General features: G+C 50.9%; 1 protein-coding gene across 5 annotated transcripts in view; it reads right to left on the bottom strand.

The window, feature by feature from the left end:
* Window positions 1-21027, bottom strand: part of ANO1 (anoctamin 1) — a 161205-nt gene extending 140178 nt beyond the window's left edge. Inside the window, exon 1 of one of the 5 annotated variants that reach the window (XM_032638810.1) lies at window positions 20771-21027. In XM_032638810.1, coding sequence (XP_032494701.1) covers window positions 20771-20828 — 58 coding nt within the window. In that variant the 5' untranslated portion in view covers window positions 20829-21027. The remainder of the gene's footprint in view (window positions 1-20770) is intronic. The other 4 variants (XM_032638811.1, XM_032638812.1, XM_032638813.1 and 1 more) reach the window with 4 other exon arrangements.
* Window positions 21028-27151: the final 6124 nt, after the last annotated feature.

Genomic DNA, 27151 nt, shown 5'->3' with positions numbered 1-27151 from the left:
GAAAGAGCTGCATCCAGGGAGGCTCAGAAGTCCCTCGGACAAAGTCCCTGCCCTGAACAAGACCCTCCCCATCAGTGGGTCCTGGCTTGTTGAGACTCATGCTGGCTGTTCCACAGGCCTTTGGTCCTTTGGTCCCCAATTGGCGTGAATTCTTCTGCGTGTTAAGAGAAGGAAATAATGAAACCTGCCAGGGCCACGTCATCATTTCCAGATGTCTGGGTTGCGCGTGGGAAACGCCTGCGGCGTTTGGATCCAAGAGGGCTGTCTGGGCGCCAGGCGCCCGTGGCTCGCTGCCTGTGGAACGCGACCTCGTCTTGCTGGAGACTCTGTGGCTGGGCCACGCTCTCCCGCAATTGCCTGATCTTCCCTCACTGAGATGTGCAGGATGTGGGATGCTGAGTGCTGCATTCACGTGGGCTTCCTGGAGGCGGTGTCTCGGCTCCTGGGCAGGGGAGACTGGGGGAGGTTTCACTACGGACAGTGACCCGACAGCACTCAGGAGAGCACTTGGCACAGTCTCCCTTTGTAAGGTCTCTGTGGTCATCACCTGCCACCAAATCTGAAGGGCAGTTGCTTCATTCAAAGTTGGAGGAAAAGTGGAAGCAGCTTAAGGCGCATATCACTAAAGACGAAGGCAAATACCACACCCTTTAAAAAGAGCTAATGGCTCACAAATAGGGTGATGGTGGCAGAAAGACAGACACACAGACCAATGGGACGGAATAGAGAATCCAGAAATAACCCTTGCATATACGGTCAAACCATCCTCGACAAGACCATGTGGTTGAACCACCGAATGCAGTGGAGCAAAGGACAATCCCTTCAACAAATGGGTTGGGAAAGCTGGATCTCCACATGCCAGAGAGTGAACCTGGACCCTGACTTTCCACCATCTACAAAAATTAACTCAAAATGGATCAAAGAGCTGAACGAAAGACTTGAAACTATAAAATTCCTAGAAGAAAACATAGGGGGAAATCTTCATGACGTGGGGTTTGGCAATGATTTCTTGCAAATGACGCCAAAAGCACAGGCTATACAAAAGCAAATATAAACAAGTGGGATTACATTAATCTTGAAACTTCTATGTCACCACAGAAAACATCCGTAGGGTGAAAGGTAACCTACACAAGGGGAGAAAATATCTGCAAACCATGTATCTGATGAGGGGCTCACATCCAGACGACAGAAAGAACTCCTCAATTCAATATCCAAAACCAAAAGAATCTGATTAAAATTGGCAAAGGACTTGAATAGATGCTTCTTCAAATAAGATATACAAATGGCCAGTAAGCATGTGAAATGATGTTCAACAGCATTAATCATCAAGGAAATGCGAATCAAAAGCACAAGATATCACTTCACACCCATTACGGTAGCTACTGTCAAAAACCAGGAAATAACACGTCGTTGAGGATGTAGAGAAATTGTACCTCTTGTCCACTCTTTTTACGTTTTTTTTTTTTTTTTTTTTTTTGGGGTACGCGGGCCTCTCACTCCTGTGGCCTCTCCTGTTGCAGAGCACAGGCTCCGGACGCGCAGGCTCAGCGGCCATGGCTCACGGGCCCAGCCGCTCCGCGGCATGTGGGATCTTCCCGGACCGGGGCACGAACCCGCGTCCCCTGCATCGGCAGGCGGACTCTCAACCGCTGCGCCCACCAGGGAAGCCCTCTTGTGCACTCTTGATGGGAACGTAAAACGGTGCAGCCACTATGGAAGACAGTATGGAGGTGCCTCAAAAAATTAGAAATAGAGCTACCATGTGATCCAGCAATCCTGCTTGCAGGTATATCCCCCAAAGAAGTGAAAGCAGGATCTCAAAGAGATATTTGCACCCCCGTGTTCATTGCAGCACTGTTCATAATAGCTAAGAGTTGGAAGCAACCCAAGTGTCCACTGACGGACAAATGGATAAAGAATATCTGGTCCGTCCACACGATGGAAGGTAATTCAGCCTTAAAAATGAAGGACATTCTGACACATGCAACAGTGTGGATGAACCTCGAAAACCTTATGCTCAGTGAAATAAACCAGTCACAAAAAGACAAATACTACGTGATGCTACTTTTATGAAGCAACCAAAACAGATAAACTCTTAGGAACAGAGAATAGGATGGTGAGTGCCTGGGGCTGGGAGGAAGGGGAAAGGAGAGCCGTCCAATTAGTGCAAGAGTTTCAGTTCAGCAAGATGAAAAGTTCGATAGATTTGCTGTACGACAGTGTGTATCCAGTTAACACTACCGCACTGTCCGTTTAAAGATGGGCTGCAGGGGAAATTTTATCTATTTTTTGCAATAATAATATCAGAGCTAAAGGCTCTTCAAAGGATCAGAATTTGTAGGAAAGGGTAGGTGCACTGGAGTCAGGGCAGAGAGCAGAACTGAGGAGAGAGGTAGGCAAGCAAGACGCATGCTGGGCTAACTTCCGAGGTAGGTGTGGACACCGGCCCCTACCTGTGCCGTCCTTGGACTTGGCAAGTTCATTTAAGGGAGGTGGGGCCACACAAGGGTTGAGTTAATATAGGGAAATCACAGGCAGGCAGGAAGAAGCCTGTGGGGCTAAAATGTGATGGCGGAGGGAGAGAGCAAGGCTGGCAATTGGGACGCATACTCGTGTAGGAGAGAGTTTGGGTACCAGATTGGATGCAAACTCCCGGAGCATCTGCGATGTGCTAGGCTATGTGCACAGGTGAGGAGCTGCCCTGCAGGTAGAGATGAGGTGGCTCAGGGGATGCGTAGGCAGGATTAGGGACTCGGGCTTGTCTCCATATGAGTAAGAACTGAAAATGCCAAGTGTAAGTAGTCTCCAAAGAGTTCCACCAAACATCATCCTTGGTTTCTTAATTGATGGCAGTGCCAGGCAAGAGCTCCTGCAAAAGCCTCCCTTAACATCTGTTGAGGGTTTGCACAGGGTCTTCCGTGGCCGTGGTTTCAAGGGGGCTTGGGTATTGGGAGGGAACTCCTTGTATTGGGAGGGAACTCCCTTGTGGGCCCGACCTTGGATCCTTAGAAACCAGATCTCAGAGCAGCCCAAGTCTTGGGGGCTATGGGTGCTTCAGGATCCCACGTTGGCACGAGCAGTTTTACAGATTGAAAAATGGAAGTGGATTTATCACTTGGTCTACTCTGCTTTCCAATTCAAAAAGTGGGTTGCTTCCAGTTAAAAAGAAACAGTCCTTAACCGGTAGTCTCATCATATAATTATCATTAAAAGTATCAAACTGCACTCCCGGACAGACTGACGCTCGCTCTTAACAAGGCGTGGAAAAACACCTCGTAGTGCTCCAGATGGAGAAGCTCTTTAAAGACCGATACTGTCCCTTCTCTGTCACTCATGGGAACTTTCCATTTTGAGTTCTTTGGAGTTGGTAACCTCATTTGATTGGTCAACTCACTTGTGAATCGTGAGCAGGAAATAAAATGAGAAGGGTGGGGGGAAAGCCACGGCTTTATTTATAGAAATCTCATTTTTGCTATCCATCAAAAAAATAAACACAACCCACCTCACACTAAAAATATGCTTCTGAAGATCAACAGTGAGGCCATGTTTGGCTGACTCCCTAAGAAGTGGAGATTTCAAACGGTAGGAATTTCTCACAGACGTTCCTAGAATAATCTAGGACAGTGTGCCAACAAACCTTTTTTTTTTTTCATTGACATTTTAAGCAACGTGTCACCTCCTCCTTGACTCTGAAACTGGCAAAGAGAAGCCTCATGCTCTGAGAGATTGGTACAAGCTGTGTGACGTTTGCCAGTTTACTTAACCTCTCTGAACCACGTTTCCAGTGTAGAATGATATCTACCTTTCAGGGATGCTGTGAGGAGTAAACCAGATAATAAACCCATAATAAAGTTCTGAGCACAAAAGAGATACTCGAGAACCAGCAGCGACAATCAGAATACACTCATGGTGAGAATTTTTTGCCACCAATTCTGATTCCACAAGTCAAAGGCTGTTCACAGACCTGCTGGTGAACGTTGGCCTTCCTTGGGACCATATGTTAAACCTCTCCCAGCAGCACTGAAAGATTATTTTTTAGGTTTAAAAGAAACCAGGGAAGTCACAAAAAGGAAAGGTCTGTTGCTCCATGATATATTTTAAAGACGGAACGATGGAGAAGCCCTTGTTACAAGCCCGAAGTCCCAGAGGATGCCACGTAACATCTCAACAGGTTTTATTCCTAGCGCATCCAGTGGAGAGGTGGCCTGGAACACTGCAAAGTGCATGGAACCTGACCCCACCACTTCCTAACTGTGTGCCTGTCACTGTCCTCTCCTCCGGAAATGAGGAGGTAGTAGCACCTGCTCGGTAAGGCACATACAGAGCATCTGGTGTGCAATCATGTACCACACATCTTAGCCATTATAATTATTCATAGTGATGGCATCTTATAATCTGCTCCTTTTTCTCTCTTGTCACTTAACTGTGTTCTGTGTTGGTTTTACTCATCACTGTAAACCCCACACCCAGCACAAAACAGATGCTCAACAAATTTCTGGCTGACGAGGCAGGAGAATACCTTGTCCTGAAGGAGATGAAGCTGAGTAGATGGGAGGGTGATGACAATACCATGTGATGCGGGGCCCATGGGAGGACCTGCGGGGCTGCGGGGTGGGGGTGGCATGGGCGGAACCCTTGCTGAGCTCTTGGGGAGGGGGAAGGTTTCAGGAGGGAGGAGGAGGTTTTCCTCGTGGGGCGTCCACAGGTTGTACCTCACCCCTCACTGATGAGCACTTAGGCTGTTTCCAAACACTTTTCACCGTTCTGCACAAAACAATCGTTGCCCAACTCCTACTCAATCAGTTCCTTAGGATATGTTTCTAGAATTGGAGCATAAACATCTATCTTATTTGCTCCATCCTCCACCCACCCATCCAGCCAGCCATCCATCCAACATCCATCCATCCATCTATACATCATCCATCTGTACAAACCTCCTTCCTTCCTTCCATCCATCAGTCCATCTATCGAACCATCTATCCACCCATCCTCCATCCATTCATGTACCCATCCATCCATCTATCCTTCCTTCCGTCCTTTGTCCCTCAGTAGAACTTACTTTTTTGTTCATATTGGTATTTTATTCCTTTAAAATTTATTCCTAGAGTATTTCTATTTCACACCCCCCACCTTGCTCTTTTGTATTGGATTCTTTCTCCACTGTAATTTCCAGCAGTTGCACCTGATTTGGCCACACATTTACTCTGGAGAGCTGTTAGCATCTGACTCCCTGGCTGAGCTGTCCTGTTAGTTCGAACCATGTTTGAGCTGATACTTTGGGTTTTTCAGGTAGGTCATCATATCACCTTCAGTCAGTGACCATTTTATATCCCTCTTTCAATACCTATAATTATTATTGAATTTTCTTGCCTAATAGCACATTCTAGAACTTTCAGGACATTGATAATTAATAGAGCTGATCACAGCATCCTTGACTTGTTCCCAATTTTCATGAGACCACTTTTAACATGTCACTATTCAATGTGATGTTGGCTCCTGGCTTGAAATACATATTTCTAACCCTGTTATGAAGGTGTCCTTTTTGTTCGTTTAAGAGTTTTGGGCAGGCAGAGATGTTGAGTTCTAGCCAACGTCTTCTTCAGCATCAAGTTAAGAAGGTCACAAATGAAGCGGATTGCAGGAGGCCACGATTCTCCCACCCTGGCCTGTAGCTGCACCCTTTGCCACGCCACTTTGCAGTGCATCCCGTCAAGAGGAAGAGGGTGTTTCTGTAGCTTGAGCCTGGCCTGGCCTTGTGACTTGGTTTGGCCAATGGAATGAGACAACGTGACGGACCTCACCAGGCCTCCGTGTGCCCTCACTCTATCCTGGACCTGGCTACTGCCTGTGAACAAGCCTGGGCCAGTCTTCTGGAGGATGAGGGACTGATTTTTACTGCAGTGTCCTGGCAATCATGGAATGAGCCTGTGTGCGTGATTGGGCCCAATTTTTTTATATCCTGCCCCGTTGCCAAAACCTTAGCAGATGTGACCAGGCACTCGTGATCAGAACTGGCTACCTGAAAGACATGGAAGCAACCTAAATATTCATTGACAGAGGACTGGATAAAGAAGATGTGATACATATACACAATGGAATACTACTCAGCCATAAAAAAGAATGAAATAATACCATTTGCAGCAACATGGATGGACCTAGAGATTGTCATACTGAGTGAAGTAAGTCAGACAGAGAATGACAAATATAATATCGCTTATATGTGGAATCAAAAAAGAAATGATACAAAACAGAAATGGACTCACAGACTTAAGAGAATGAAATTATGGTTACTGGCAGGGGGGGAAGGGTGGAGGGAAGGGGTAGTTAGGGATTGACATGTACACACTGCTATATTCAAAAAGGATAACCAACAAGGACCCACTGTGTAGCACAGGGAGCTCTGCTCCATGTTATGTGGCAGCCTGGGTGGGAGGGGAGTCTGGGGGAGAATGGATACATGGATATGTGTGGCTGAGTCGCTTTGCTCTACACCTGAAACTGTCACAACATTGTTAAAAAAGAAAAGAATTGGCTACTTGAGACTTTATAAAATTGAAGGCTCATTTTTGAATGTCATATTGCTTCAAAAAAATGATGCTACCATCAACTCATGGGAGAGGATGGGTGTGGTCCCAGGAGCCTGGCTTCTAGGTGTGTGATGCTTAGAGGACAGTGAGCATGACATCCAGAGTGAGGACATGGCGGCCGACACCCAGGAGGTCTTAGGCCCCTGAGGTACAGCCGGCTGAGGCCACTTTCTAAGTGGGTGGGCCTAGGGAGCGTTGGTGCCATCCCACAGTGGGTCACAGAGTCTAAGCTGAATGAAGCCCCCAGAACACTGCTGTCCCTAGGTCTTTGCTGTGGTGGCTTTAAAATATGTCATCGAATTCTTTGAGATCCTCTACTCAGAAGGGAGCCTAATCTCCCTCCACTTGAGTGTGGACTGAGCTTAGTGACCCACTTCTAACCAACAGAATAAGGTAGAAATGACAGCATGGAACTATTGAAACTAGGTCACCAGAGGCATTTCGGCCTCTTCCTCACTCTCTCTTGGACCACCTGCCCTGGGGAAGCCGGCCGCCATGTTGTGAGGCTGCTCAAGCAGCCTGTGCAGAGGTTCCTGTGGTGAGGAGCTGAGGCTCTTGCCAACAGCCCTGTGAGCGTGCCAGCTTGGAGGTCAACCCTCCTGCCCCAGACAAACTTCAGATGCCTGTAAACCTGGATGACATCTTGACCACAACCTCACGAGAGATCCCCAAGCCAGAATCACCCAGCTAAGCTGTTCCTGAATTTCTGAGACACGGAAAGAACCTGAGATAATAAATACGCATTAAGACACAAGGTTTTGAGGTTGTCTGTTATGCAGTGCAAGATAAATAACGTACTTCTTATGGGGGCTCTGAGTGGTGACTTCATCATCGTCAACTTGTTCTCTTTCACGAACTCAAGGGCCTGGCAGTTTTCTCATCTCTAACCTCCCACTAGTATAGACTTCTTAGTTTACTGGACACACCACTTAAAATGCATGCCAACTTGTTGCTTGATAAGGAGCGAGTCCGGGTTTCTCAGACTGGTGTTGTACAAGAGAAGCAGGTCTCTGACCAAAGCCCTTCTACAGACCACTGTAGGAGAAGCCCCCAGAAGCTGCCCGACATTTGTTCTAACTGCCCTGGCATTGGTCTCTCACCCTTGTGGGGGGATTGGCAGCAGGCTAAGCTCAACTCAGGGTACCCCTTGAAGACAGAAGCCAGGTCATAATTCCATGGCGGAATTACATGGTCAGCGAGAATGCTTTCCTGCAGAGCTGCTTTAGGTGGCTTGAAGCAGGGGTGAGTTCTGCCATTACCCTCTCCTGATGTCTTAAAAACATCTCATAGGAGCTACACACACACACACACACACACACACACACACACACACATGCACACATGATAACATTTTTGGTAACAAAACTTGCATGTGGCCAGCACCAAGAAGCCCCCTTCCTGACCCCCAAAGGGAAACCGCTATCCCGATTCCTGTCTTCACAGATGCATTTTGCTGTTGTGTGTCCTATAAACGGGGCTGGATGGAGTTCTGTTCATTCTATAAGTGGGAGCCTACAGTGTGCGCTCTTTAGTGTCTGGCCTCCTATGTTCATTGCGACCTTGGTGATTCCTCCCCATGTTGGGAGCAGCTGTGGGTGGTTCACCCCAGGGATGTAGAGGGCTCCATGGTGGGAAAGGACCACGGGTGTGTATCTGTCGCAGGGCTGGTGGGCATCTGGGGGGTCCTGATTTGGGGCCATCGTGAAGAGTACTGCGAGGAACCCTTATCTGTGTCTCTGGACAACCAAGGGCGGCGTGCGTCTCAGTTGAGTCCCGTGGGGAGAGGTCTGCTGGGCACCAAGTCTGCTTGGTTCAGCAGCAGTGACTCCCAACTATTGAGTTTCCAGTATCAACTCCCACTCCCGCCAGCAGCCCGTGAGAGCACCTTGGCCCTGCGCTCTGGCCCGAGGTTGGCATCATCTGCGTTTTGCATTTTAGCCCCTCTGATGGGTATATGATGGCATCAAGCTGTGGTTTCACTTTGCATTTCCTGATGACTAATGAACTTGAGGGCCTTTTCATGTGCTTACTAGGCCCTTTCTTTGAAGATGCTTGTTAATCACCTGATGTGATTTTCGTGTTCCTGGGAAGCAGGCCTATCTCTTGAGAACACACTGATAAGCTTTCTCCCAGGAGCGGTGACACATTTCATTTTCTTCCTCCAAGACTAGCCCAAACACACAAACGAGACTTCGAGCTGCTTGTGCCGATCCATTTTCTCCCCAACGGCTCATTTTGCGTCGCTCTGACCCCATTTTAATATCTGCATCCAGCAGGTAATCTGGCTGAGTTACAGTTACAAAGGTTTTGTCATGGAGAGCCCGCCGGGAGTTCTCTGTAAGTGCCTTCCTGAGATTTCACTTTGGCAGAGGTGAGCATCTGGTTACACCCGACCCCGAGCCTTTTCAGAACACAACAATTGTGGCTGGGCTGTATGGAGGACACTTGGGACTCCCCTGCCCTCTGTCCTTGAGGAAACCCTTCACACTGTTATCAGACACCCCCCAGGTGTCTCCAAGTGGACGTGGGAGAGCCCTCACTCAGACTCTCACTATCTCCACTTTCACAAAAGGGTGGGGACTTGGGCCCACTTGATCCTCAGCAAGACACACAGGTCCTTGGACAATTAGCATCAGAAAAGAGCTGTAGAAGGGGGAATTCATTCATTCGGCAAATGTTTACTGAGCACCTACTATGTGCCTGGCACTGTGGGCATGCTGAGGATTCAGGACACACAAGAGATGCTATCCTGGGCTACCTGGTCTTTACATCAGTGGAGGAGGAGGGGCAGATAGTCAATAAGGCCAATAAATCAGACCAAATTATGATTCTCAGACCCTACTTGGGGGGATGGAAAATGGGGAGCACTTTGGCCAACGGTTTGTCGGTTTCTTAAATAGTTAAACACACTTTTCCTCATATGACCCCCGTATTCCAGCTGGAGGCATTTATTGGAGAAATGAAAACATGCTCATAAAAAGCATTGCTCTTTGCAGCTCCGTTCATAAAGGCTTCAAACTGGAAACAACCAATCCTTCCAGGAGGATGGATACGCAGGCTGTGGTCCATCCATGTGATGGGATGTACCCAGCATCAAACCCACTACTGCTCCACATGACAGCACCAGAAGCTGGACACGGGGGAGTCCTCACCCTACGCTTTCTTTTATAGGAAGTTTAGAACAGGCAGAATTAGTCCTTGGTGGTGGGGGTGGGGGGCTGATGGAGGACAGGTGTGAGGCCACTTTCTGGGGGCGACAGGACTATTTCATTTCTTAGCGGGATATAGGTTATACAAGCATAGGAAGTTGTGTTAAATCTGATGGCACCATGCACTTGAGGTCTGGGCGTTTTACTCTATGTGGATTACACCTCAGTTTACAACATCTAATTAAGACATGTGCTCGGAGCTACAAAGGAGAGGGGCTGGTGTTAGGAGTGGGGGTAACGGGCACCCCCAGTGGGATGGAGAAGGCTAAAAAGGTCTCCGTCAGATGACATCGAAGGCCAGAGATGAGAAGGAGATAGAAAAAGAGGGCTCCAGGGGAGGAGGCTGCTTGTGCAAAGGCCCGGGGCTGCCATCTGGGGTGGCTGGGGGACAGCCTTTCCTGAGCCACCAGTAGACTTTCATTTTGTGGCTCTGTGGCTGGTAAGACTAGCGGGTCCAGAGCCTGAGGCGAACTCTACCTGGTCTCAGTCCTCACTCTTCTCTGGCTCCACCTTTGGCTTCCTTCATTTTTTTTCCTTTCATCTTGATGTTAATTTTTGCTATTTTCTTATATTTTATCCACAGGTATAAACTGGCTATAATCTTTTATTTGAGGGATGGGAGGACAAAGGAGAATTAAGGGTGGAATGTGAACCAGCCCAGGTAAGGCTTTGGGGGCCATCCACGTTCTCCTCGTGGGCATGGCAAGTTCATAAAGATTCAAATACAATGGCTATTCCTCTCCTCCCCGCCCAAAAGAACAGTGATAGGAGCAGACATTTAAACATTGCAGGTGGTTCCACCCACCACCCGCCTCCCAGGGAGCCTGAGTCGAGGGAGGTGAACCTCCTGTTCCTTGTTCAGGTCTCATGCCCTCGTGCCTTTCAGCATGTGGGCGTCATCCACCCCCCAGGACCCCAGCCCTCGAGGAGCTGCATGCATTCTCTAGACTCACTGTCCTTTAGAGGTTGAACTTCATCTGGCACCAGCCAAAGACACAAGACACAGGTGTCTCTTCTAAGGCAGCAGGAAACACAGTTGGTGCTGGACTTGTCAAAGATTGGCCTCCAATGTGGCCTCCTCAAGGGACTTTCATAGTTAATCATCCTTTGACTCTAACCTCCTCCTTAGATTTGAGAAGAGGGGAGAGAGCACCAGACTTGGAGTAAGCAAACAAGAGCTCTGGTCCCATCTCTGTCACCAAAGTGCTGTGTGACTTTAGGAATATCACTCAACCTCTCTGAGCCCCAGTTTCCTTCTGTCACCAGGAAAGTGAGGGGGTTGGACCTGGATTTCTCATTCTGGGTTCTCTGGAAGGGATCCAGGACATTCATTAGCCTCTTTAAGGGCAGAAAAACACCTGTTCTAATGGCTATTTATTAAAATCAGTGATATAATTATTTAAAGGTTTCCCCCTTGAGATGGAAGTTGGAGGCCTCTGTATGGAAGTGAGATGGTCAGTTGAGGTCAAGACTCGATTTATGGCTCAGCTGGACACTTCTAGCAACTCTTGGAGCTTTGGCCAAGCGAGAGTTTTAAATTGTTTGTATTCTTAGTCACATACTGTTTAATATGTAACCTCAACTGTCGGTGGTGGAAGGACCGCTGATGTTAAAATACTAATTAAGAAAGAGCTCACATATGATAAAAATTTAGTAAATTCAGCTTAAGATGGTTTCATAAGTTGATGGCTATAATCTAAAATCGATAGCTCATTAAGAAATCTCTAGAACCTCAACCACCAATGTGAAAAAAAAGAAACGAGTAACTTCACACAGGAGAAGCCTGACACCTCACCTCAGCCAGGTGAGCAAGCAGCATCCCAGGGACCAGCCGTGTTGATGGCGTATGCCCTCATGCGATGGGATGAGAAGGCATTTCCCCTCTGTGGTCCTCCCCCCAGACCCACAATCCCAGTCTCATCATGACAGAAAGTTCCAGCTGAGGTACATCCACAAAACAACTGCATTAGTCGTCCCCCAAACTGCCGAGGTCATCAAAAGCAAAGAGTCACAGCCAAGAGGAGCCTAGGGAGAAATGAAAACTAAATGGATGGGATCCTGGGACAGAAAAGGACGTCAGGTAAAAGGACCAAGGAGTCTGCATAAAGTGTGGACTTCAGTTCATAATAACATATCAATATTGGTTGGTGCGTTGTGAGGATGTACCGTAATAACGCAAGATGTTAACAACGGGGGAAACAGCTGTGGGTTATACGGGAACTCTGTACTATCTCTGCAATGATTCCGTGCATCTAAAACTGCTGTAAAAGAAAAAATTATTTAAACAGAGACGGAGTAACAGTGGTGACAATTACCCAACTGTAACCGACTGGGCAGGAGCCTTGCTCACGTCTGCCATGTGTTTCTGGTGGGGAAGAGCTGGTGAAGAGTGAACCCAACGCTGAGCCGTCATGCAGACACAGGTCACGAACATACGAAATCAGCTGGCTGATTTTTTTTTTAACATCTTTATTGGAGTATCATTGCTCTACAATGGTGGGTTAGTTTCTGCTGTATAACAAAGTAAATCAGCTATACATAAACATATATCCCCATATCTCCTCCCTCTTGCATCTCCCTCACTCCCTCCCTATCCCACCCCTCTAGGCGGTCACAAAGCACCGAGCTGATCTCCCTGTGCCATGCGGCTGCTTCCCGCTAGCTATCTGTTTTACGTTTGGTAGTGTATATATGTCCACGCCGCTCTCTCACGTCGTCCCAGCTTACCCCTCCCCCTCCCCGTGTCAACTGGCTGATTTTTAAAATGCATCATGCAAGATAATGATGAGAGTTCAGACAAGATAACCTCAGACCAGTCATACAGATGACAATTTTATTTATTTTATTTTTATAAATTTATTTATTTTTGACTGTTTTGGGTCTTCGTTGCTGCAGCGGGGCTTTCTCTAGCTGCAGTGAGTGGGGGCTACTCTTCGTTGCGGTTGGCGTACAGGCTTCTCATTGCAGTGGCTTCTCTTGTTGCAGAGCGTGGGCTCTGGGCATGCAGGCTTCCGTAGTTGTGGCACGTGGGCTCAGTAGTTGTGGCGCACGGGCTTCGTTGCTCTGCAGCATGTGGGATCTTACTGGACCAGGGCTCGAACCCGTGTCCCCTGCATTGGCAGGAGGATTCTTAACCACTGCGCCACCAGGGAATTCCTGATGACAATTTAAAATTCATATATATATATATATGGGACTTCCCTGGTGGTCTGGTAGTTAAGAATCCGCCTTCCAGTGCAGGGGATGTGGGTTCGATCCTTGGTCAGGGAACTAAGATCCCACGTGCCACAGGGCAATAAGCCTGTGAGCTGCAACTACTGAGCCCGCGCACTCCAGAGCCCGCACGCACCTCAGCTAGAGAGCCCACGCACTCTGGAGCCCGAGTGCCACAACCTGAGAAGCCTGTGTGCCACAACGAAGAGCCCACACGCTGCAAAGAAGACCCAGTGCAGCCAAAAAAAGAATTTCATATATATATATTTATCTACCTCTATATAGAGAGATTATATACATTATACAAAACACATTATGTTGTGCTATCTATCATCTACCTGCCTCTATACATCTATCTATCTATCTATCATCTACCTATCAATCAAGGGGAAAACTTTCCGTGCTATACCAATATCCAAAGTGAAGTATTTTTCACTTAAAATCACTCCTTTTTCATATAGCACACAAATGAAATATAATGGCATGCTTAACTCCCAGGAGTTCGCCTGAGGCATGAACACTGTGCATGGGTGTCCTGAGCCCCAGTGGGCAACGCTGATCGGGCCCAGGCAACCCCCGGGTCTTCTCCAGCTCTGATCTTGGGGGTTTAAGGACAAACGGGTGGTGCAAAATCAAATTGGAAAAAAAAAAACTAAGTCCTGTCCTTCTGGAACTTTGTGGAGCGCAGGGAGAGTGACACTGATAGAATACTGCTAGCAGCAGATACGGGGGCAGCTGTGTAAGTGCTCAGGGGAGAGGAGCCTGGTGCTGAGATACCACTGGGGTCAGGAAGGGCCTCCTGAAGGAGGTGATGGAGCTTGGAAGAAGAAACGGCCAAGAGCCCAGGGAGCAGGAAAGAGATGAAGGACCATAGGAAGGTCAGTGAGGCTGAGGGCAAGCGCTGGAGGTGAGAAGGAATCGGAGAGGCAGGTGAGCCCCACCTGTGGGCCAGGGCTGGGTAAGGGCTGGCGGGGGTCCACTACAGGGGGCAGGAGGGGGGCAAGGAGGACACAGGCCAGTGCGGAGGCAACAGTGGAACTGAAGAGAGGGCAGCACAGACACGGGGAGCCGTAGGCAGCTTTGAGACACGCACAGGAACTGGCATCAGATGGACCTGGTAGAGGGCGGAATGTGGGCCTGAGTGGAGGGCTGCCAGCATCACGCACAGCTGTGTGACTCGCTTAAGCCCTGGAGGTGGGAGGGATCTGAGCCCCCTTGGCCTGAGGACAGGACTGGAAGGACTGCTCCATGGGCTTCCGCTCCAGCCCGGAGCCCAGAGTCCTCAAGAGCAGAGTCTGCAGTAGGAACACGAGCACGGCCTGGAGCTGCTCTGCACCCGCCTTACCCCTGTACCCCCAAACCCCAGCCGTTCTCTGTCCAGGAAACACAATGCAATAAAAATTATGCCCAATTATGCCTTCTTTGTAACAGCTCACATCAACAGCTCCATTTCCACCCCCAACGGCGTGTTCAGACTTCTGCAGTGAAGGTGCCGTGTAAATGCACTAAAAAATCATTCTACACCCGAGGACGTGCGTGGGCAGAAATCACTCCAGCTGGGTGTGAAGGGAAAGGATGAAATCTTGGGTGTCACCGGGAATGTTTGTACACCACCCCCAGAGGCAAATGGGGGTGCAGCTGGAGGGAGGAGCTTTCGGCTGACTGGAGGGGGTGGGGCCCGGTGGGTTTGGCTGTGTGTGTGGGAACCCAGAGCCCAGCTGGACTGCATCGCAGTGCAAGGCCCGGAGGGGAGAAAGGTGACCCCCGGGTTGCAAAAAGAAAGCAGGCTGGATTACCAGGCAAGACATCTATGCGCACGCTGGCCCTCTGAGGGCTGAATGCAAGGAACCAGGCGTTTGTCTACCCAAAGGCCCCGTGACCATCGTCAGCTGGATTTCTGAGGGTCGGCAGGCCTTTAATACTTCACTGCACAGCATGAAAACACTGACACAGGTGCCTGGTGCTGGAAGCCGGGGGCCGTGACCGCTGCTGGGGGTGCCCACGCCAGGCAAGGGCAGGCTCTGGAGAGGAAGATCTTATCGGTCAGCAGCCGCAGAACCTCCCCCCCACCCACCAGCCCCCTCAGAGGACTGTCTTCTCTTTGGAGAGTTGGGGAGGTGTTAGATGAGTTGAGGAGGACCCCAAGTCTGGAGCTGGGGGCCCAGTTCTGGTCCTAGGCCAGCTGTCACAACTCTAGGGTCCCCCCCATCTACCCTGACTGATTCACAGGGTACCCTTGGCTGTGTGAACATGGACATGTTGCTTGGTGTCTCTGTGCCTTGGTTTCCTCATCTGTCAAAAGGGGCTCATAATATTACTAACAATATTACCAACTTAACAAGTGAATATAAAGGAGGTGACGTATGCAAAGGGCTCACAACAGTGCCTGAAACAGAATGAGTTGGCAAAAACTGTCAGCTATCATCCTTCCCTCCGTCCCTCCACCAAGCCCCACCGTGCCAGGCCCTGTGCTGGGGCTAGAGAATGAATCCATCCAGGGAGGCAGACATTATGGATGCAGTTACCTGAGACCTGACCTGTTGTGTGTCTGAAGGAAGTGACAGCTGCGGTGAAGCAGGCAGGGCTGTAGGATGGATGTGGCCTCGGCACACAGAGCTTAGTTAGCCAGAATCAGGACCTTTCCACAATGTACCCCACAGTGTAAATCAAGACAGGCTGTAAACTCCATGAGAGCAAGAACAGTGGCTACCCTGTATCTCCAGCTCCTGGCCCTGTAACTGGCCCAAAGACAGAGAGTCATCTACCTCTAAGTTGAATTGAATTATGCATCAGACTGCAGGGGTACAAGGCAGGTGTCTCAATCAGCCACATGACAGCACAGAAGAGAAGCTCACTGTATGTACAAGGGCATCAGAGGACGTGATCAAGAGAGTGAAAAGACAACCTACAGGATGAGTGGAAATATTTGCATATCTTATAATTGGTAAGGGTTTAATATCCAGAATATATAAAGAGCTCCTACAATTCAATAACAAAAAGAGAAACAACCCACAAAAAAATGGGCAAAGAAATTGAGTATATTACAAAGACTATATACAAATAGCCAATAAACACGTGAAAAGATACTGAACATCATTAGTCATTAGGCAAATGCAAATCAAAACCACAATGAGATGCCATTTCACAGCTACTGCGATGGCTGTCACACACACAAAAAAGCAAAACTAACAAGTGTTAGTGAGGATTGAAGAAACAGAAACCCTCCTACACTGCTGGAGGGAATAGAGAAAGGTGCCGTGGCTGTGGAAAACCCTTTGGTGGCTCTTCAAAAAGTTAAAGATATGATCCAGCTATTCTGCCTCTACGTATATACCCAAAATAATTGAAAACAGGACAAACAGACACTTGCATGCAAATTTTCATTGCAGCTCTAATCACAACAGCCAAAAAGGGGAAATAGCTCAAGTGTCCATTGAATGAATGGATAAAGAAAATGTGGTCTCACATGCAATGGGATGTTATTCAGCCATAAAAAGGAATGAAGTTCTGATACCTTGAACCCTGAAAACATGTAAAGTGAAATGTGCCAGACACAAAAGGACAAATATTGTGTGATTTCGCTCCTGTGAAGTATCTAGAATAGTCAGATGCATAGAAACAGAAAGTAGAACAGAGGTTACCCCGGGCTGGCGTCGGGGGAGGGAAATGGAGAGTTATGGCCTAATCAATACACAGTTTCTGTTTGCGGATGAAAAAAAAGAGTTTTAGGAGTAGATAGTGGGGCCTTCCTGGTGGCGCAGTGGTTAAGAATCGCCTGCCAGTGCGGAGGACATGGGTTCGAGCCCTGGTCCGGCAAGATCCCACGTGCTGCGGAGCAGCTAAGCCCGTGCGCCACAACTACTGAGCCTGTGCGCCACAACTACTGAGCCCGTGCGCCACAACTACTGAAGCCTGCACGTCTAGAGCCCGTGCTCTGCAGCAAGAGAAGCTCCCGCAATGGGAAGCCCGCGCACCACAATGAAGAGTAGCCCCCGCTTGCCTGTAGCTAGAGAAAAGCCCGCGCGCAGCAACGAAGACCCAACGCAGCCCAAAATAAATAAATACAATTAAAAAAAAAAAAGTAGTGATGGTTGCCCAACATTCGGGATGGACTTTAATGCCACTGATTTGTATGCTTAAAAATGATTAAAACGTTATGTCTATTTAACCTCAACTAAAAAAACAAAAAACAAAAAGATGAACTCCTCACCTACCCCGACCCATACCTGTTTCTCCAAACAGGTCAATCTAAGAATCTTGGAGCAGTCTTTGATTTTTCTTTTACTCTCAGACCCTCCATCTGATGTGTGGGCAATTCCTGTCGGCTCTACTTTCAAAATATACCCAGAGGCTGACCTCCACAGGTCCCGGCACCAGGTCACCAGTATCTCAAGCCTGGATTACTGCAAGAGTCCCCGGACCAGCTTCTGTCCTTCCCCACTCAGCCTGTTTTCCAAAGCAGCCAGAGGGATCCCGCTCAAACCTTGGTCAGCTCCAGACCCTTCCAGCAGCTCCCATGTCACCCAGCCCAGTGGCCAGGGGCACATCACAATCTGGACCGCCTCTCCCACTCCCTCCAGACTCCGTGAGCCCACTGGCATGTTTTGGGCACTTCAGGTGTGAGGCTTTGCACTGGCTGTTCCCTCTGTCCCGAGTGCTCTTCCTTCAGGTGTGCGTTCCCAGGCTGCCCATCAATGAAGGCTTCCCTGGCACACACTATTTAAAATTGCCCCCTATTCTATTCAGCTTTTCTTCATGGGACACATCACCAGCCAACATATGACATATTGAATTCTCCTACGTGGTCAAAAATGTTTCATGAGGGCCGGGCCTGCGTCTGCTTTGTTCCCTGCTGTGTCCCAAGCCCCGAGGACGCAGTGCCAGGCTACCTGTAGCTGTTTGTTGAAGAGGCTAGGGAAAGTTTCGGGAGGGACAGCTCTCCCGTCCTCTCTGAGCGGGTAGCACGGCGCGGTGACGATGCACAGCCAGACCGCCGGGGATTCAGATCCTGCATCCGTCATTTATCAGCTGTTTGACCTCGAGTAATCTCTCCATGCCTTAGTTTTCTCATCCATAGATGGGGAGATGGTAGTGTGCATCTCATAAAGTAGGTGAGGCTCACATGTGACGACGCCCAGCACACAGTGAACTGCTCAACCAACAGCCATCTTTACCCACCAGCCCTCCCTTCCTCTCTCCACGCCCAGGGTGCCATCAGTGTAGAGAGGCACCTAGGCTAGTTTCCAAGAGGAGGGGACTTCCCGGCAGGGTTTTGGGGGATGAACAGGAGTGAGCCGGGCAGACGTGTCCTGGAGAAGGGGTGCCCACCCCCACCTCGTCCTAATCCTACCTGCCCTTGCGGGAGGTGCTGACCACAGGCTTATGAATAAATAGCTTATTAATAAATAACGAGGCAGCTTCTAAAGAAGGCAGAGAGGGAGGTGGCATCTGTAACAATCGATTGCTCCGGGGAAGCAAGAATGAGCCGGTCCTGGGATAAGTCTCAGAACATCCGGTAGGACTTCACATCTGGGTCTGTGAACGGAAGCTTGTAGCGACGAAGATGGAGAGGGGGAGGGGGGCATTAACAGGGGATGACAGCAGTGGGGGCGGTACTCATGCACAGAGCGGAGCCCCTCCAGCAGAAAGGCTATACACTCAAGTCATCTTCACAAACCCTCTGGGTTGGCAGCTAAGGTACAGAGTGGTTGAGTAAGTTGGGCAAGGTCACACAGAGCTGCAGGCAGCAAAGCTGGGATTTAGAATTGGGTTATCCACAGCTGAATCCCCCTGCGAGGACGTCCCCTCTCAGGGCCTCAGTGCCTGGCATGGAGACAAAGCAGAGGACTAAGGTCCCTTTCTATCCTCCACCTCCCCGGCTTTACTACTTCCTATTTACCTGCGAGCGCCGATGCAGCCTCTGGGTCTTAATTACACCGAATGAGCTAGACAGGAGTGGGATGCTGTCAGAGCTTGCCCACATTTCTGGCATGCCAGCTGTGGTGGAACAGTGTGCCCAGTGGCAAACCCAGGAATGGAGGCTGGGGCACTGGTCCTGGGGTCTTAGACCTGTCACTGCTAAAGCCCAGAGCAGGAGAAAGGGGGCGAGACCCCTGCCCACCACACAGAGTGGAGATGCAGGTGAAGGGAGCAGCAGGTCTGCTCTAGGAGGCTCAGACCTGATGGATCAGACCCTCCGTTAGGGAAAGCCTCCCCGATCCTCACATCGGAGATATGGCCTGCCGCCCCCCGCAATTTAGAGGCTCTCAAAACCAAAGAGCAAGCCCCCAGCTAGTACATTCTAGTGTGCAGGAATCTGTTTCAGCGGCATCACTGGCTGATTCTGCTTGGGGTGGGGTAAGGGAGAGCCAGAAGCCTCCTGGGAGCTGGACCCAGACATCCTGGGCTCCACTCTTGGTAGCCACATGTACTAACTGTGTGGTCTCAGTTTCTTTGTCTGCACAATGGGGAAGGTTCCGCTCCCAGCTTACAGGGTTGGACTGAGGATGAAACGAGTGAAGTGCTTAATTCCGTGCCCAGCGGGAGGCAAGGGCTTGGTTAGATGCTCACAGATGCTGAGTTTGGGGCTCCTGTGCCCAGCTGGTTCCAGAACTCATCCTGTCCACACGGGAGCTGGAAGAAGCCACTCGTGCAAGCAGGCCAGTGTGCCCAGAACCGTTCTGGCTGACTTCTCAAGCCTGTCCCTTCCTTCCTGTTCCTCGGTCTGGCATCCCCCCTCTGGCTGGCAGTGCCCCCTCTCTCTTCCTCCTGGGAAGAATCTGATGAGAATACAGTGTCATTTCTAGAAAGAAGCCAAATTGGGGCTCTTTAAGAAGCAGACATCAGGATAAGTTGCTCCATGGGAATCCAGCCCACCCTCACCAAAAGAGATGGGGGCATGGGGGGGGAGGAGGGAGGAGCAAGGGAAAAGAAACAGTGCTCGGTGCTATAGTTAGCGGCTCCTGGTTCCAGGTGGCTCTGATTGCAGGGCACAGCATCCTAACCAGGGCGCTCCCGGCTGGAACTCAGCTGTATAATTAAATAAGGCCGAGTGCCCGCTCTAGTCCCTTGTCACTGTCCCGCTCTGAGGTTTTATTTAATAACCTCTGAACTGGGAGGGGAAAAATCATTCAGGAAACATTGCTTGGGTCATTTATTTTAAAATTATTGGTATAAAAATAGCCAGGGTCGTGATTTATGTGCAGGGAGGGGCCAAGGAAGCCAGGGACTCCCCCTCCCAACTCCTGTCCAAGCCTCGTTTGTCCCCCCCAAGTTCCACCGCAGTTTCCATTATGACTTCAAGTCAGAGTAGTCACTTTACATCGCAAATAAATCTCTAGAATAGCACGGAAATATTATGTGTATTAATAGCGCCTGTGAAAACATCCGAAAACCTTCCATCTGCCGAGGGCCTCGGACGCGCACGGCTGGAGATGCTCTCCCAGGAATTGAAAACCGCACGGCAGGCCTGGCATTTGCCCGCCAGGGGGCCACTGCCTCCCCCAGCCCCGCCCGGCCCGCGGTCCAGCTGTCCGCCGTCAGTTTGTCTGTGAGTGCCCCCAGTGACCTGCGGCCGACAAAGTCAGCGCCCCCCCCCAAAACCTCGCCGGGGACGGTCCCCGCCACCGGAGACGCGGGTCCCTGTCGCCTGCCCCTTGCGTGCCCCTTGGTCCCGGGGAAGCCGCTGTCCCCGAACGTCCCCGACGCCGCTGCCGCCACGCCTGGGGCCCTCGCCCCCCTGCGCCGCCCCTGGATACTCACCAGCTGCGGGGGCTTCCTTGGGGGGCAGCCCCTCGAGGCCGATGTCGCCCTCCAGCATGGCGTGGCTCGCTGCCCGGCTCCGGTGCGCCCCGGACGCACGGGGTCCAGGAAAGGGGGTGATGAAGTCACCCCCAGAGGTCTGCAGTGACTCTGAGGGCCGGGGTCCGAGCCCAACTCGGGAGGGGACGGTCCCCCTTCGCCTCCCCAGACGCAGCACGCGAAGCCGCAAGTGCAGGAGCCAAACTTGACCGCCCACGCGCACCGCCGCGCCGCTCCGCCCCCTCGGCTTTTTGGGCTGGGGGTCCTGGCCGGCTCCCCGCCACCGCCCCCCCGGGGCTACCTGCGGACACCGCCCTCGCCCCGCCCCGTGCGCAGCGCGACTCCCCCGCGGCCACCCGGACACCGAGCGATGGCGCGGGACGCTGGAGGCCAGCCGCAGCGATCGGCCCGCGGGTCCCGCCCGCCCCCGGCCTCCCGCTCTGCGCTCTGCGGGGCGAGTCTCCACCAGCTGCCGGACTGTCTTATCAGTCGGGGTGAACAGTGGGGCCCTGAGCGGCTGTGCTTGACGGGTCCCTAGCCAGGGCCCCAGGGAAGGGGTGCTGACTGGGGGGAGGAGGCAGCGATCCGGCCCCGAGAGGCTGGCACAGCATAGGGCGTCAGTGGAGAGTGCACAGGCCCCCTCCCCCAGGCGGGACCCCAATTCATCACTGAATTTGTCAGAAGAGGGAGGAAGTGAAGCCCAGGGATGGGAAGGAGATCTGGAGGTTACAGGGCGAGTGCCTGGCCTGAACTTGAACACCAACCTATGCAGAACTTGGGAATCTGGATAAAGTGAGAACTGCCCCCAAATCGGAGAAAACTGTGTTATTTGCGGATTCTAATTAAGCGAGGCTAAGAGAACTCAGCCAGGGGTGCTGGCAGGGACTTCCCACCCACATCCTGCAGCCTGGCTCAGGGCTGGGAGCCGGGAGGTACCACTCTGCAGCCCTGTTCCTGTTTAGAAGGCAAGGTCTGGACAATTCAGCACCCTCCCGGGCAGCAGAGATGTGGGCATCAGGAGAGTGCGGAGAGCCTTAGGCAAGGGGCCTCCTGTCTCTCCAAACCTCACACCCGTGACACCTCCAGGTAAATAACTATAAATTCTGAGGCAGAACTGCCTTAAACAAAACGTTAATTTAAGCTGCTCCCTGATCACTGCACGGGCAGTGGCAGGATGGGGCAGCCTGCCTGACCTTTTCAAAGGCCAGCTCCCACTTTCCACACCCTGAGGAAGAGCCAGGCTGGTGCCGGGAGCCCACCTGGTCCGGGGACCCTTGGATCACCTGCCAAGTAAACACCCCACGAGCCCCCGGCTTTGCCTGGCTCCGGGTGGAGACACATCCAGCCACCCTGGGGAGACAGACCACATCCACGTGAAAGGAATCTATGCGTCCTTGAGGATGGATGACCAGTCCTCCCTGACCCCTGCCAAGCCTGCTGGCATTGGTACCCACGCGTACTCTTCTGGGCGGAAACGCTTGTAGTAGCAGCAAAACCACAAAGAAATGTCTCCAGCTGGGACGTTCTTCCCTGCCCCCCACCCAAAGTGCTGTGTACAGAGAGGAGAGTCAAGCCTCCTTCTTCCCAAAGGGTCAGGGAGAGAGGTGACCTGCAATCGTCCTTTGTATTTATCTCGTTTCAGTCTGGACTAAAAAATTGGAAGACGAGGCACCTGGTGGGGTGCTGTGGATGGATGAAGTCTCATCCTGTGAAGAGGCTGCCAAGAAGCCCCAAGTTGTGTGCTGCGTACCCCACATGTATACCTAGGATGGCCCAGGGGTCTGGATGGAGAAAAAGCACCGTAGGGGCCCTTGCCGGGGCCATGTGCATTTCACAGAGCCTAGTCATCTGACCCAGACCACTGGTGTGCGGGAGTCCAGATACAAACTCATTTTTCTTGGAAGAGTCTGATAGCCAACGTGATACACAGCAATAGCTCAGTTGTGTAAATACACAGAGAAAATTTTAGAATTCTAACCTCTGGAATGATGAACTATAAACCAAAAATGCTCAGGAGGAAAAAAATGTAAATAAGTCTTGGGGCTATTTTTAACCATCATTATTTACCTTTTGGGGGCAGAGATGGGCTATTGTCTAGTTAGCCAGCTTCTAAAGGCAGACTATTTAATGTATTATTATTAGCAGAAATATTTTAAACCGCCGTTAATAGATGTTGATTCGTTCCGGTTGAAGCCATTTTCCTTCTTTTCATTTCTTGGCTTCAATTAAGCTGCATTCTGATGAAACCCTTCAGCTGTGTCCAACATATGCGGAAGAGCCGGTCAGAGATCCAGACCCTTTTACAAAGATATTTCATCCTATCAAGTTTTAAAAGATGTTTTAGTAAATACCCGAACTGGCGCCTTCTTACAAAGATTGCTTTCGGCTTTGGTAAATGCTGCCAGGCTGGGGCGAGACCGGGCTCCGTGTGGCGTGAAAGGGGAGCGAGTGCGCTAGGAGAACGGATGCCTGGGGCCCCAGCTCGTTTGCCAGGGAGCCCCCTGTGCAGTCAGGAAGATGTTTCCGTCAAAAGCAGAGTGGGGCAAGTGGACTGTCCTGGGGAGGGGCACGCCTGCCGCCGCCCGGAGCCATCGTTACCGGATACAGGAATCATGGCGCGCAATGCGTATAATTATGGAAAATGGTTTCCCTTTTCGGCAAAGCGGGGAGGGAGGGAGGGAGAAAAGGCAGCTCGCAGCAAAGCTGGGGCCAGCACTCAGGCCCTAGGGCTGGTTTAAAATAGGCTTTGCAGGGTGAGGCCAGGGCCCTGCTGGGACAGGCTCAGCCCTCCCCAGGCCTTATCAGACAGGACTCAAGGCCACCAAGTAACAGCATTTGGGTCTCCGCTGCCCCCAAATGCCGCTCAGGAGTGGGTCAGAGGCCAGAGCTGACTTGACAAGCGGTGTCACAGGGTCTAAGGCCACCCGCCTCTGCAGACCCCTCCGTGTATCACCTGCAGTCACTCATGCCCCTTGGAGAGACCGGGAGATGCCCAAATTGTCACATACACCCTGCCCCCACTGTCACTCATTCTCAGAACACGTCCGGGGTCACGGGTCACTTGAATACTCACTTCTGGTAGTCTCGGGAAGTGTGTTTTGATTTCGATCTGGTTCTCTGAGCATCCCTCGCCATGGGTAGGGCCCCTTCTCAGACTTGGCAGGGGATGGACCCCCCCGCCCCCCAGAGCCGGTGTACAGCCGGAGGAGATAAGCAAGGTGGCGGAGGAGTTAAGGCCGGGGCCTCTCGGGGGAAATGGAAAGGGGCTGGCACCCAGTCGTGGACAAGGTGCTTCTCGGCACCTCGGTTTGTGCATCTGTAAAAAGGGCCTCAGCAGTAGCTACCCCTGGAGGTTTGGGGAAGCTGGAAAGAGAATCCAACTTCCAGCCCAGAACCTGGCGTGTTGTAAGCCCTGGATTAGAGGGTCTTGTAATTTGTATCATCCTCAGATGAGGCGGGCGGGGACATGTGGCGGACCCTGAAAAGCAGGGGAGGACGCTCCTGACTGGGCAGCTCAGAGCCGGCAGTGGCCCCTGATCTGGGGACCATGGCGGGGGGTGCGGGGCAGTTGGAACAGGCCAGCTTGGCAGTGATGGGTCGGGTGAGGGATGAATGTGAAGGCAGGGCCGGGCACACAGTGGGTCTCAGCTGCACTGTGCAGGACCGAGCAGGTGTTTTTGCAAAAAAAAAAAGAAAAAACAGTATCAGGGTGAATTTCGCATAATATAAAGTTAACCATTTTAAAGTAACAATTCAGTGGCGTTTGGTACATTCCTGGTGTTGTACAACCATCGTCACTGTGTACTTCGAGAACATTTCCATCACTCTGGGTAAAACCTAGGACCCTGTAGCTGTCACTCCCTGTCCCCCACCACCAGCCCCTGGTAACCACCAATCTGCTTTCTGTCTCTTGTGGATTTACCTCTTATAGTTCTTATAAATGGAACCATACAAAATGTGGTCTTCTGTGTCCCGTTCCTTTCATAGTGGTTTTCTCTTTTCATAATTTTCTTTTTTCATAATTCGTAATGTGTTTGAGGCTCATCCACGGTATAGCACGTTTCAGAGCTTCATTTCTTTTTTGTGATTGAATGATATTCCGTGGTCTGGCTGTGCCACGTTTCTTTATCCATTCATCCATTGATGGACCTTTGGACTGTTTCCAAGGTGTCTTTGGAAAGGACCTAAGGGGTCTCACTAAGGTGCCTGCAGGGGCTGGGGAGGGTCCCACTATGACACAGGGCCCCGGGCAAGGCTGGGCAGAGAGCTCAGTGGCTATGAGAAGGGGGGGGAGGGGGAGGGGGAGGGGGCAGGGGGACTAGAGAGCAGACGGTGAGCTGGGGAGAGACCAGTCAAGCCTCCTCTGCAGCTGGAGACTGGAGGCAGCTGCTTGCCGCTGATACCAGGGGCTCCTGACGGGGGCACGCAATTGCTAGAGTGAGCCTGGGCCCCGGCACTGATGCAGGGGACCTACAGCTGAAGCGAGTCTATCTCTGAGAGCTTAACCTGCAGAGGGGCCTGCTGAAGAGGCAGCCGCTGGGTGCCTCCCCTCGGGAGTCTATTTCACAAGCACTTACCGTGTGCCAGGCCCTGTTCCAGGCACTCCATAAATATCAGCTCTATGCCATCCATTCTATTATCGTTCTCACTTTACAGATGAGGAAACCGAGACTCAGAGAGGTGCAGTCACTTGTCCGAGGTCACACAGCGGTAAGTATAGCGCTGGGACTCGAGCTCAGGCAGCCTGACTCCAGAGTCTGTGCCGGAACTGATGTGCTCTAAGGTAGAAATCCAGTGTTTCCTAAACACCGGTCATCCAGAGTCCCACATCCTGGTTTGAGCCTGAGCAGTGATCCCCTGGGCTATGGTTTGCTTCATATTTTCCTTTAATCCAGCTCACTTTTTCAAACTTTTGGGGACTGTTTTTATTGTTTAATTGTGGTAAAACATACGTAACATAAAATTTACCGTTTCAGCCATTTTTAGGGTACAGTTCTTTGGCATTCAGTCCATTCATTATGTTACGTAACCGTCATCCATCCACAGAATTCTTTTCATCTTCCCCAACTAAGTTCTGTCCCCATTAAACACTCACTCCCCATCCCCCTCCCGCAGTCCCCGGCGCCCACCGTCCTACTTCCGGTCTCTATGGATCTGACTTCTCTGGGGACCTCATACGAGTGGGATCATATAGTATCTGTCCCTTTGCGTCTGGCTTATTTCACTTAGTATGATGCCCTCAAGGTTCCTCCATGTTGTAACGTGTATCAGGATGTCCTTCCTTTATAGGGCTTATCAAATTTTATTTTTTTTTAATTTTTTTTTTCCGGTACGCGGGCCTCTCACCGTTGTGGCCTCTCCCGTTGCGGAGCACAGGCTCCGGAAGCGCAGGCTCAGCGGCCGTGGCTCACGGGCCCAACTGCTCCGCGGCATGTGGGATCCTCCCGGACCGGGGCACGAACCCGCGTCCCCTGCACTGGCAGGCGGACTCTCAACCACTGCGCCACCAGGGAAGCCCTCAAACTTTATTTTAAAAGTATCCAATATCACTATTGGAGATGGAGAATCAGAATCACTGGCCATAAACAGAAGGTGATAGTTTAATAAAGGACAATAAAAATACAACAATGTTCAGGTCTACCTGGATGCTCCGCCCCCAGGGACGCTGAACCTGAGATGGTACCATCGCCTGGGAGACCACCTGGTAAAGAGTGCATGGACCTCCTGGCAGCAGGCTGAGACTTTCTCCTTGACATGCTGCAAATATCTGCAAGGGAAGTGAAAACCGTACTGCGTTCTCACTACGTCTGTGACCCCCCATCGCCCTAGATTGGTTCCCTTTGCACCCGAGCAGGTCTGCAGAGCACTTGTGGCCCGGGGTGCTGCATTAGGGGAAATACCAAAAATAATAATGATCGCTTCGGTGCATTGCACAGGTTTTGTGATCCGACACTGTGACCCTCCCACCACTGGCCATCTTCCCCCTTAGACGCAGGAGGGCAGCCTCAGCCTCAGAGATCTCGGGCAACACAAGGTCGCCAGAATTCAATATTTGCCTTGTTGTCTTTACCTGGGTGACCTCAACCAAGCGAGGTCTGAGTTATGCTTCTCACATACAGCTGAGGAAACTGATGCCCAGAGGGGACCACGGCTTGCCCAAGTCCACACAGCTAGCAAGTGGCAGAACTGGGAGTCAAATCCAGGTCCAATTGATTCTAGAAATTTCTAGTTAACTCCAGAATTCTTTCCAATGCACTGTACAAAACTTCCATTTGTTTCCCTAGAATTTGGAATTCTCACGGATAGACCCAACACACTCATTGCAACACATTATTGCGGAAC

This window comes from Phocoena sinus, chromosome 8, assembly GCF_008692025.1.
Source record: "Phocoena sinus isolate mPhoSin1 chromosome 8, mPhoSin1.pri, whole genome shotgun sequence".
Lineage (NCBI taxonomy): Eukaryota > Metazoa > Chordata > Mammalia > Artiodactyla > Phocoenidae > Phocoena > Phocoena sinus.
The sequence above is the reverse complement of the archived record's forward strand: the minus strand, read 5'-3'. Positions and strand labels throughout refer to the sequence as shown.